Consider the following 12,822-nt stretch of genomic DNA (forward strand, 5'->3'; position numbering starts at 1 on the left):
TGGCTAGTTCCTCCTGAAAGAGCTGGTGTAACTGAGTCAGGTTTGTAAGGCCTCCTTGCTCGCACACGGTTTTTCAGTTCTGCCCACAAATTTTCTATATGACTGAGGTCAGGGCTTTGTTACTGACGGCCACTCCAATACCTTGACTTTGTTGTCTTTAAGCCATTTTGCCACAACTTTGGAAGTATGCTTGGGGTCATTGTCCATTTGGAAGACCCATTTGCGACCAAGCTTTAACTTCCTGACTGATGTCTTGAGATGTTGCTTCAATATATCCAAGTAATTTTCCTCCCTCATGATTCCATCTATTTTGTGAAGTGCACCAGTCCCTCCTGCAGCAAAGCAGCCCCAGAACATGATGCTGCCACCCCTGTGCTTCAAATCAAATAAAATCAAATTTTATTAGTCACATACACATGGTTAGCAGATGTTAATGCGAGTGTAGCGAAATGCTTGTGCTTCTAGTTCCGACAATGCAGTAATAACCAACAAGTAATCTAACCTAACAATTCCACAACTACTACCTTATACACACACAAGTGTAAAGGGATAAAGAATATGTACATAAAGATATATGAATGAGTGGTGGTACAGAACGGCATAGGCAAGATGCAGTAGATGGTATAGAGTACGGTATATACATATGAGATGAGTACTGTAGGGTATGCAAACATAAAGTGGCATAGTTTAAAGTGGCTAGTGGTACATGTATTACATAAAGATGGCAAGATGCAGTAGATGATATAGAGTACAGTATATACATATGAGATGGGTAATGTAGGGTATGTAAACATTATATTAAGTGGCATTGTTTAAAGTGGCTAGTGGTACATTTTTACATAATTTCCATCAATTCCCATTTTTAAAGTGGCTGGAGTTGAGTCAGTATGTTGGCAGCGGCCGCTAAATGTTAGTGGTGGCTGTTTAACAGTCTGATGGCCTTGAGATAGAAGCTGTTTTTCAGTCTCTCGGTCCCTGCTTTGATGCACCTGTACTGACCTTGCCTTCTGGATGATAGCGGGGTGAACAGGCAGTGGCTTGGGTGGTTGTTGTCCTTGATGATCTTTATGGCCTTCCTGTGACATCGGGTGGTGTAGGTGTCCTGGAGGGCAGGTAGTTTGCCCCCGGTGATGCGTTCTGCAGACCTCACTACCCTCTGGAGAGCCTTACGGTTGTGGGCGGAGCAGTTGCCGTAAAAGGCGGTGATACAGCCCGACAGGATGCTCTCGATTGTGCTACTGTAGAAGTTTGTGAGTGCTTTTGGTGACAAGCCGAATTTCTTCAGCCTCCTGAGGTTGAAGAGGCGCTGCTGCGCCTTCTTCACAACGCTGTCTGTGTGGGTGGACCAATTCAATTTGTCCGTGATGTGTACACCGAGGAACTTAAAACTTTCCACCTTCTCCACTACTGAACCGTCGATGTGGATAGGGGGGTTCTCCCTCTGCTGTTTCCTGAAGTCCACAATCATCTCCTTTGTTTTGTTGACGTTGAGTGTGAGGTTATTTTCCTGACACCACACTCCGAGGGCCCTCACCTCCTCCCTGTAGGCCGTCTCGTCGTTGTTGGTAATCAAGCCTACCACTGTAGTGTCATCCGCAAACTTGATGATTGAGTTGGAGGCGTGCATGGCCACGCAGTCGTGGGTGAACAGGGAGTACAGGAGAGGGCTCAGAACGCACCCTTGTGGGGCCCCAGTGTTGAGGATCAGCGGGGTGGAGATGTTGTTACCTACCCTCACCACCTGGGGGCGGCCCGTCAGGAAGTCCAGGACCCAGTTGCACAGGGCGGGGTCGAGACCCAGGGTCTCGAGCTTGATGACGAGTTTGGAGGGTACTATGGTGTTAAATGCTGAGCTGTAATCGATGAACAGCATTCTCACATGGGTATTCCTCTTGTCCAGATGGGTTAGGGCAGTGTGCAGTGTGGTTGCGATTGCGTCGTCTGTGGACCTATTGGGTCGGTAAGCAAATTGGAGTGGGTCTAGGGTGTCCGGTAGGGTGGAGGTGATATGGTCCTTGACTAGTCTCTCAAAGCACTTCATGATGACGGAAGTGAGTGCTACGGGGCGGTAGTCGTTTAGCTCAGTTACCTTAGCTTTCTTGGGAACAGGAACAATGGTGGCCCTCTTGAAGCATGTGGGAACAGCAGACTGGGATAAGGATTGATTGAATATGTCCGTAAACACACCAGCCAGCTGGTCTGCGCATGCTCTGAGGACGCGGCTGGGAATGCCGTCTGGGCCTGCAGCCTTGCGAGGGTTAACACGTTTAAATGTTTTACTCACCTCGGCTGCAGTGAAGGGGAGCCCGCAGGTTTTGGTAGGGGGCCGTGTCAGTGGCACTGTATTGTCCTCAAAGCGGGCAAAAAAGTTGTTTAGCCTGTCTGGGAGCAAGACATCCTGGTCCGCGACGGGGCTGGTTTTCTTTTTGTAATCCGTGATTGACTGTAGACCCTGCCACATACCTCTTGTGTCTGAGCTGTTGAATTGCGACTCGATTTTGTCTCTGTACTGGGACTTAGCCTGTTTGATTGCCTTGCGGAGAGAATAGCTACACTGTTTGTATTCGGTCATGCTTCCGGTCACCTTGCCCTGGTTAAAAGCAGTGGTTCGCGCTTTCAGTTTCACGCGAATGCTGCCGTCAATCCACGGTTTCTGGTTTGGGAATGTTTTAATCGTTGCTGTGGGTAAGACATCGTCAATGCACTTCCTAATGAACTCGCTCACCGAATCAGCATATTCGTCAATATTGTTGTTGGACGCAATGCGGAACATATTCCAATCCGCGTGATCGAAGCAGTCTTGAAGCGTGGAATCAGATTGGTCGGACCAGCGTTGAACAGACCTGAGCGCGGGAGCTTGTTGTTTTAGTTTCTGTTTGTAGGCTGGAATCAACAAAATGGAGTCGTGGTCAGCTTTTCCGAAAGGGGGGAGGGCCTTATATGCGTCGCGGAAATTAGCATAACAATGATCTAGGGTATTTCCAGCCCTGGTAGCACAATCGATGTGCTGATAGAATTTAGGGAGTTTTGTTTTTAGATTAGCCTTGTTAAAATCCCCAGCTACGATGAATGCAGCCTCAGGGTGTGTGGTTTCCAGTTTACAAAGAGTCAGATAAAGTTCGTTCAGGGCCATCGATGTGTCTGCTTGGGGGGGAATATATACGGCTGTGATTATGATCGAAGAGAATTCCCTTGGTAGATAATGCGGTCGACATTTGATTGTGAGGAGTTCTAGATCAGGTGAACAGAATGACTTGAGTTCCTGTGTGTTGTTATGATGATCACACCACGTCTCGTTAATCATAAGGCATACCCCCCCGCCCCTCTTCTTACCAGAAAGATGTTTGTTTCTGTCGGCGCGATGCATGAAGAAACCAGCTGGCTGCACCGACTCCGTTAGCGTCTCTTGAGTTAGCCATGTTTCCGTGAAGCAGAGCACGTTGCAATCCCTGATGTCTCTCTGGAATGCTACCCGTGCTCGGATTTCATCAACCTTATTGTCAAGAGACTGGACATTGGCGAGTAGTATGCTAGGGAGTGGAGCGCGATGTGCCCGTCTCCGAAGCCTGACCAAGAGACCGCTACGTTTGCCCCTTTTACGGCGTCGCATAGGGTCCCCGGCTGGGATCAGATCCATTGTATTGGGTGGAAGGCAAAACACTGGATCCGTTTCGGGAAAGTCATATTCCTGGTTATAACGATGGTGAGTTGACGTTAATCGTATATTCAGTAGTTCCTCCCGACTGTATGTAATGAAACCTAAGATTACCTGGGGTACCGATGTAAGAAATAATACATAAAAAAACAAAATACTGCATATTTTCCAAGGAACGCGAAGCGAGGCGGCCATCTCGGTCGGCGCCATCTTGGCTTCACGGTTGGGATGGTTTTCTTCGGCTTGCAAGCCTCCCCCTTTTTCCTCCAAACAGAACAATGGTCATTATGGCCAAACAGTTCTATTTTTGTTTCATCAGACCTGAGGACATTTCTCCAAAAAGTACGATCTTTGTCCCCATGTGCAGTTGCAAACCGTAGTATGGCTTTTTTATGGCGGTTTTGGAGCAGTGGCTTCTTCCTTGCTGAGCGGCCTATCAAGTTATGTCGATATGGACTCGTTTTACTGTGGATATAGATACTTTTGTACCTGTTCCCACCAGCATCTTCACAAGGTCCTTTGCTGTTGTTCTGGGATTGATTTGCACTTTTCAAACCAAAGTATGTTCATCTCTAGGAGACAAAACGCGTCTCCTTCCTGAGCGGTTTGACGGCTGCGTGGTCCCATGGTGTTTACACTTGCTTACTATTGTTTGTACAGATGAACGTGGTACATTCAGGCATTTGGAAATTGCTCCCAAGGATGAACCAGACTTGTGGAGGTCTACAATTTTTTTATTAGGTCTTGGCTGATTTCTTTTGATTTTCCCATGATGTCAAGCAAAGAGGCACTGAGTTTGAAGGTAGTTCTTGAAATACATCCACAAGTACACCTCCAATTGACTCAAATGATGTCAATCAGCCTATCAGAAGCTTCTAAAGCCATGACATAATTTTCTGGAATTTTCCAAGCTGTTTAAATGCAAAGTCAACTTAGTGTATGTAAACTTCTGACCCACTGGAATTGTGATACAGTGAATTATAAGTTAAATAATCTGTCTAAACAATTGTTGGATAAATTACTTGTGTCATGCACAAAGTAGATGGCCTAACCAACTTGGCAAAACTATAGTTTGTTTATCAAGAAATTTGTGGAGTGGTTGAAAAAGGAGTTTTAATGACTCCATCCTAAGTGTATGTAAACTTCCGACTTCAACTGTATGCTCAGACAATGCCTATAGTCCTATATTTTGTAATTGCATAATCATGTTGTCCAGCAGATCAAGTATACTATCTGAAGTCACTCCCAACATTCATGAGGGCTGATTGATGTTGGATCAGGAAGACATTGTTTACAATGCTTCACTTCCTTAATTAAATCCACTTTTATTTTGCTACAATAAATACCAAAATAGCTGCCGGCAAGTGTATACTTTGTTGTCCACTTTATTGTCCACTTTACTAGGGACGAATGGATGCATACATTTTTTGCTTGGAACCAAACCCCCTGAGACCAACCCTGAGGGGTGTTCCACAATGCAGCGTAGTTACAGTCTTGTCTTATTGCTGCAACTCCTGCACGGACTCGTGAGAGGCGAAGGTCGAGAGCCGTTCATCCTCCGAAACACAACCCAACCAAACCGCACTGCTGCTTGACACAATGCCCACTTAACCCGGAAGCCAGCTGCACCAATGTTTCGGAGGAAACACTGTACACCTGGTGACCTTGTCAGTGTGCAACGTGCCCGGCCCGCCACAGGAGTCACTAGTGCGGATGGGACAAGGAAAATCCCTGCCAGCCAAACACTCCCCTAACTCGGACAACTCGGACTAGCTGTGCGCTGCCCCATCGGTCTCCCGGTCGCGGCCGGCTGCGAGAGAGCCTGGACTCGAACCCAGAATCTCTAGTGGCACAGCTAGCACTGCAGTGCCAGTGCTAGCTGTGCACTGCAGATTGGCCACACTTACAGATTGGCCACTTTTGAACAAACATTTGAAAATACCGTATCTCAGGAAAGCTTTTCTGAAATGGATCAGCAGTTTTGCTAAGTCTGCCCACTTGACAATGTTGTATGTTGCTGGTTCTTCGCTGAAGTTTCACGGGAAACATTGAACGCATTATTTCATGAACCTTATCCAACACTTCCCAAGTGTAGTTCTCAAAAGTATTTGGATGAGTTTGAAAGAGCATGCACTTGTTGTTACAAATGAGACCAAAATAAATTATGTGTAGGGATATCGCCCACCCGCTGGCCGGGTTTAATCTTTCCCCAGATATAGAAAGCCGTTGAGCAAGTACTTTTTAAAACTTTTTTTTGTATTTATATTTATAACACAAACTCATCATTACACTTTTGTTGTTCTAAATTAAACCAACCTCTTCACCCTCATCATTCAGTTAGGCCTTATTTGAATCAGATTGTGAAGTACAATGATCGCCCATTCCATCCATTGTCATTCATTCAGTGGGCTGGCATCGTTTGCTTCGCTGGATAGAGTCAAGGATATGTTTAGCGTTATTCTAAAGGCCTACTGCAACATGTAGCATGTTTTCGTTTCCCTTACAATACATTTGATTAGTAGTAGAGTTATAGTAAATAAAACAGTCCCATAACAGCTTCTTTACAAAGTAAAACGTAAAAGAGAATGGTATCAACCCGGTGCGGTCAAATTATTTGCTGCTGATTAAAGGCATAATACAAATTCATCATTACACTATTGTCTTTCTAAATTAATTCAACCTCTTCACCCTCCTTGTCATTCAGGCCTAATTTAAATTCAATTGCGAAGTAAGGTGCACAATTATCGCCCATTCATCCATTTGTCATTCATTCAGTGAGGAGAGAGAGACGCATTAACGCATGGCTGGGTACCACGGTCCTACAGCACATTGTCTTGGTGGATTAAGTTAGGAATAGGTGTGAAATATTTTTCTGTTTGTGATTTCAAAATTGACAAATGAGCAGTGTAAAATACACAACATTTAGGAAATGTCAGGGAAGGAGCAGGACATAGATTTTGGAGGGGGCAGACATTTGTTTGTTACAAAATCAATGTCAGTGGCCTATGGCGGTGCTAGTGTTAAATATCATCAGAAGATGTGCTCTGGAGAAAAGACTTTTAGTGCAATTCCCCTTTAATTGAGCATTTAGAAGAGGGGAATGTGTTGGTCTAGCGATGTTTCTGTTGGGCCTACTGCTGCAGCACATCATGGCTGAGTTTGTGAAACAATGGCCACCAATTGATGCAAATAATTATAATATCTTTCTGTTATTTAAGCCAACTTTGCAGTTGACATTTAATTAAGGGGAAATTCTTTGTGTACACATAAGATGCATACGGTTGTCATTAGCATCACTAACTGGCTACAGGAGAACGGTGTCATAACTCTCCTGTGACATTCTGAAGAATCAGGTTACAGGGGGGTCCGCTCTACAGCGTGCTCTCTCTCATAGAGGGGGAGAGTGGGAAGTTGACTGTTTTATGGTCGGTTATAAAATATAAAATATAAAAAATGCCCCTATGCTCTGTAGTGTTTGAGATTGGAATGTAAACTGTGGAACACAGAGAGACCCTTGAACATCAAAAGTTTGAATAATTAAACAATATTTCTATTTTTGAGAATGTGGGAGTGGTCCGTGGACACTTAAGGGACAGTCATGTCCAGTGTGTTTCATTTAGTGATCTCATGAGGGACAGGAAACGCACATAACTGTATCTCTTAAATTGTACATTTCCCAGCTATCAGGTTTACATCTAGATATTGTGAAACGTATGTGATTAAACATTAAACTATTTGTGAAAATATGTAATGTGAGGTTAACCTTCTAAATGAGAGTATGGATTTTCATATAAAGATTAACTAGTCAGTGGCCACACCCCCGTGAGCCCAGATATCACAGTAGGCGTCATAGAACCACCCCTTCTTCCACAGAGAATAAAACCCACTTCCTACAAAATGTACATTAAGTCAGAGAATGCCAGGACGGAGTCCCCACATTGGAATGGCTACAATTCTATTGGCCACGGAGACCATACAGCGTGTAGTTTTGGCTACACGGCTGTAAATGGTTAAACTCTGAGACTATCGATCGCTACAGAATAAGAGCAAATCTTAGACGTACAATTACTAGTCTGCAGCTGGAAATTACGTAAGTCTAGTACGAGAATACAGACAACCGCGGAAGCATCTATTCTATGCAACGACCATCTGTAGGCCTGGCGTATCCATTACAACAGACACTATCCAGAGCCGTGGAGAAAGCTACAACCACGAAGGACATTGTGACTTCTGGGGAAGTTAACCAGAGACTCTCTGATGAACTGACTCTCCAGCAGACGGACCGGCGATTCCAACAGAGAAGACAACAACCACATACAGGCGTAAATACAGACATTGTAATTATTCTCGAATGAGCGGCCGTTCATGTGCAATGGATTAGCATTTCAATTAATATAATTATCAACTGTGTGTAGTGAATCCATTTTGTCTTTTCCGCTCTCTCAGTCCCCACCCCTTTCCTTTGTCTACCAAGCCGTCATATCGGCTTCGTCCGCCAGGGACTTTTTCTTTGTATCATGTAGTAACCCAAATATCTACTGTTTGTTTGTTATGTAATTCTGTGTGATTATTTAGTTAGTTAGTGAAGTGTTTTACTCCATTGCCATATTCCATTCCAGCCATTACAATGAGCCCATCCTCCTATAGCTCCTCCCACTAGCCTCCTCTGATTTCCAGGTATAGGGAAGGTAGACGATAGATCTGACTAGAGAACCCACTGAAAGGTTCTGCGCTGCTGCAGTTACATACCAATATGCAATCTTCTTAAGATTCTGAGCTACAGAATGCAGACAGCACAAGAAAACACAGCATACAACTCACAATGATTTATTCTGAGTCTCAAGACTCTGTCCAAAGGTCACATCCACTCTATGAATTGTTAAAAAGCAGGCATATCCTGGCATATATTAACTTTATATCTAGACAGATGAATACAGTGCCCAACTAAATGTGTTCAAGACTTGGCTGTCAGGCATAAAGTAAAGTGGAAAATATATACTTTACCATATAAAAATTACTTTTAATTCCACACATTTTGGCGAGTGATTTGTAAACAACATCTTCACAATCAAGCCACTGTAGTATCATCCACAGCCTTCCATGTTAGAAATTGAGTTCACATAAATGTCAGAACAAAATATAAGGTACACACAGTACAGTTTGTGCTGGTTGCATTTACAGTACCCTACACAACAGAATGCAGTTCGTATCTTAACAAAGGAATAAACAGCATAGACCGGAAATTGTCTTTAAGGAGAAAAGTGTTGTCTTGTGATGGGTCGTTCGTGAATGAAGTGCTCTCTTTGAACAGATTCCTATTAGTTTTGCAGCTAAATTAACTTCATAAACAACATGGAAAATGTATTATCCTGTATTGCTTACTTGCTATGATCTAAACGCAAAAGCCATAGACAAATGTGTTCCAATCATGAAATGGGACACTTAGAAAGTATAAGATCATTCAAAACAGGAACAGCTTGGATTCACACTATCCCTAAGTAGTATATCACTGTCCTGGAAGACTGTTTTATCATATCAAATATATTCAATTGTATCTATAAATAAATGTTACAATACATTGTTTGACTAACCCTATTGCTCTTGACAGATATGTGACGTTATCCTGAATAGAATTTGCCATGGAAATGATCTAGTAACATATTTTTTATTTATTTATTTCACCTTTATTTAACCAGGTAGGCTAGTTGAGAACAAGTTCTCATTTGCAACTGCGACCTGGCCAAGATAAAGCATAGCAGTGTGAACAGACAACAACACAGAGTTACACATGGAGTAAACAATAAACAAGTCAATAACATGGTAGGAAAAAGAGAATCTATATACAATGTGTGCAAAAGGCATGAGGTAGGCAATAAATCGAATAATTACAATTTAGTAGATTAACACTGGAGTGATAAATCATCAGATGATCATGTGCAAGAAGAGATACTGGTGTGCAAAAGAGCAGAAAAGTAAATAAATAAAAGCAGTATGGGGGTGAGGTAGGTAAATTGGGTGGGTAGTTTACAGATGGACTATGTACAGCTGCAGCGATCGGTTAGCTGCTCGGATAGCAGATTTTTAAAGTTGTTGAGGGAGATAAAAGTCTCCAACTTCAGAGATTTTTGCAATTCGTTCCAGTCGCAGGCAGCAGAGAACTGGAAGGAAAGGCGTCCAAATGAGGTTTTGGCTTTAGGGATGATCAGTGAGATACACCTGCTGGAGCGCGTGCTACGGGTGGGTGTAGCCATCGTGACCAGTGAACTGAGATAAGGCGGCACTTTACCTAGCATAGCCTTGTAGATGACCTGGAGCCAGTGGGTCTGACGACGAACATGTAGCGAGGGCCAGCCGACTAGGGCATACAGGTCGCAGTGGTGGGTCGTATAAGGTGCTTTAGTAACAAAACGGATGGCACTGTGATAAACTGCATCCAGTTTGCTAAGTAGAGTATTGGAAGCTATTTTGTAGATGACATCGCCGAAGTCGAGGATCGGTGTCATCTACAAATCATATTAATGATTTGTTATAGGGATTAAGCATATAGGTTGTAAGGATGATTGTAATTATAAGATGTCAGTCAAGAGATGAGACCAAGAAATAGTCGGAGTACTGTGGCATTTTTCTGCCACGAAACGCTAACAAGATTATAGATATAATATGATGTGAACCGCGATATTAGCTGTTCATTTCCAAAATTTTCTGAGGGCTATACTGTTGTCTGCCAAACTCTCCAACTAAAGCAAATACTCCGTTTCCCTACACAAGATTAAAAAAACTGACTGCCCATGTGTTTCAGATCAATACAGCTGCTTGACTAATACATGATGGAATATTTAACTGGTCTTTAATAACCATGAGCTATGTTTGGAGAGGGCCTTTGTTACACAACCAAGAACTGTAGAATGAACGTGAACCCCGGAATCAATTGGCTATATCTATCTGACGAAAGAGGTTAAAATTGTGATTTGTCATGCGGACAAAAAGATGACCATGACATCGGACATAGGTCTAGTATAACCATCATCAACTGAAAATTCAGTTTTGTTACTATCTTGCTAATGGACTACTATTCTTACAGATATTATTATTATTATTACTGTAGGTCCTAGCCTACAGTATATCAAGACAAAGGAGATGATTGTGGGCTACGGGAAAAAGAGGACCGAGCACGCCCCCAATCTCATCGACGGGGCTGTAGTGGAGCATGTTGAGAGCTTCAAGTTCCTTGGTGTCCACATCACCAACAAACTAACATGGTCCAAACACACCAAGACAGTCATGAAGAGGGCATGACAAAACCTATTCCTCCTCAGGAGACTGAAAAAGTTTGGCATGGGTCCTCAGATCCTCAAAAGATTCCACAGCTGCACCATCGAGAGCATTCTGACTGGTTGCATCCCTGCCTGGTATGGCAACCGCTCGGCCTCCAACCGCAAGGCACTACAGAGGGTGGTGCGTATGTGCCAGTACATTACCCCGACTAACCGGTGCCCCCACACATTGACTCTGTACCGGTTCCCCCCTTTGTATAGTGTCGCTATTGTTATTTTACTGCTGCTCTTTAATTACTTGTTACTTTTATTTCTTATTCACATTTTTATATATATTTTTTAACTCTATTGTTGGTTAGGGGCTCGTAAATAAGCATTTCACTGTAAGGTCTACACCTGTTGTAATTGGTGCATGTAACTAATACAATTTGATTTGATCTCTTTCCCAGTTTCACTGTCTCAAAGTCAATCAATTGCATGTGGGTAGAGCTCTCTTGAGGTAAAATTAACCTCTGCCATGAGCTATGTGTAATGAACTCTGTATTTGCTTGATAGGGCTTAATTTAGGATCATATAAAAAAGTCACAAATTAACTATTCAACTATATTGGGTGAGCAAAGCCTATATTCCCAAATCATTTGACATCAGGTTCCTATGTCTCCCATACCACTGTTTCCAGTCACCTGGACATACTTGGCATGCTTGTTTGACGGTTAGAGAAATCCCGAAGACCTGTGATGTCCCTACCCTAAACCCAACCCTTACTTTAACCATAACAATTACCTAACCCTAACCTTAACCCTGATCATAACCATGTTTGCAGAGCTGGTTAATGATATTTTGAATTGAAGGATCCTGGGCGTAGCCCAGGTACTGATCCAGAACTAGGCTAGATAAAGAATGTTATACTGAATTGACATGTAGGTTACTGGTATACACCCTCACATACAAATCGAATGCATTTATGTTAAAAGGAACAAAACATCTTACCTGCAAATGTCCCTGGTACATATTGAGCTCAAAGTCAGTTGCTGATTCTCTGACGATGGATTTTTAGGTTACTTTTAGGCTTGCAATACAGATACACTAGGCTACACTGGAAGTGTGCATATGTGCAAAGAGTTCTGGAAAAAGAGGCGGAATGTTTCAAATGCCCGCTCTAGTTGAGGCGTTGAAGGTTACGCAAAAGGAAAGGAACTGTCCTTGTTTAAGGTGCTGAAACGCAAGAGTTCTTGTCATGTATTTTCTGCCGGTGTTTTAACTGAGGTAACCCGCCGCGATAAGTGCGCTACCAGACCCCACTTCAACGCGAGGCTCCCAACAATCTTCAACGCGCTGCAAAAAGCTTCAGTGTCCTCGGCTTCAACTGGACAACAATTCAGTCAGTCAAGTAAAATCCCCCTTGTTATGTCTTCATTGTGCACACTACCGCTCTCCCCCTCTCGACTGTCGCTTAGTAATTGTTTTGACGATTCTTGGTTCATTCTCTTCTTATAATGCACTCATCACTCCTGCTTGCCAACTCCCTTCATAAGGCTTCCTCAAAGATCGTCTATTATATTGACAAGATATTCGAGTGACTGCTCTAACAATGGAAATACATGTCAACAAAGATGGAGGGCAGGTGGGAATAGGCGAGGACAGGATGGGACATTCTAGCCAATGAGAGGGCAGATACTCGTGTGACCAACAGGTCATACCCATAGAGGACTCATCTTTTTTATCTGTGCCATTATGGTGTCTGTGACAGCATGGGCAGTGCCATCGAGGCTATCTCCATTTGAAAGTAGTAAATGTTCTTCTTCTTCATTGGCTGATTGCTCCCAATGCAAAGGACTTCGCACCCAGTTGACTACTTTAAAATGGTGGAAGCCCTCAATGGCAATGTCCATG

At 43.3% G+C, this 12,822-nt stretch overlaps 1 protein-coding gene across 1 annotated transcript in view; it reads right to left on the reverse strand.

Moving 5' to 3' along the window:
• LOC129811080 (PEX5-related protein-like) overlaps positions 1 to 12,518 on the reverse strand; it is a 173,907-nt gene extending 161,389 nt beyond the window's left edge. Inside the window, exon 1 of the mRNA XM_055862233.1 lies at positions 11,920 to 12,518. Coding sequence (XP_055718208.1) covers positions 11,920 to 11,940 — 21 coding nt within the window. The 5' untranslated portion in view covers positions 11,941 to 12,518. The remainder of the gene's footprint in view (positions 1 to 11,919) is intronic.
• Positions 12,519 to 12,822: the final 304 nt, after the last annotated feature.

The sequence above is a fragment of the Salvelinus fontinalis genome, chromosome 14 (genome assembly GCF_029448725.1).
Source record: "Salvelinus fontinalis isolate EN_2023a chromosome 14, ASM2944872v1, whole genome shotgun sequence".
NCBI classification, from domain to species: Eukaryota; Metazoa; Chordata; class Actinopteri; order Salmoniformes; family Salmonidae; genus Salvelinus; species Salvelinus fontinalis.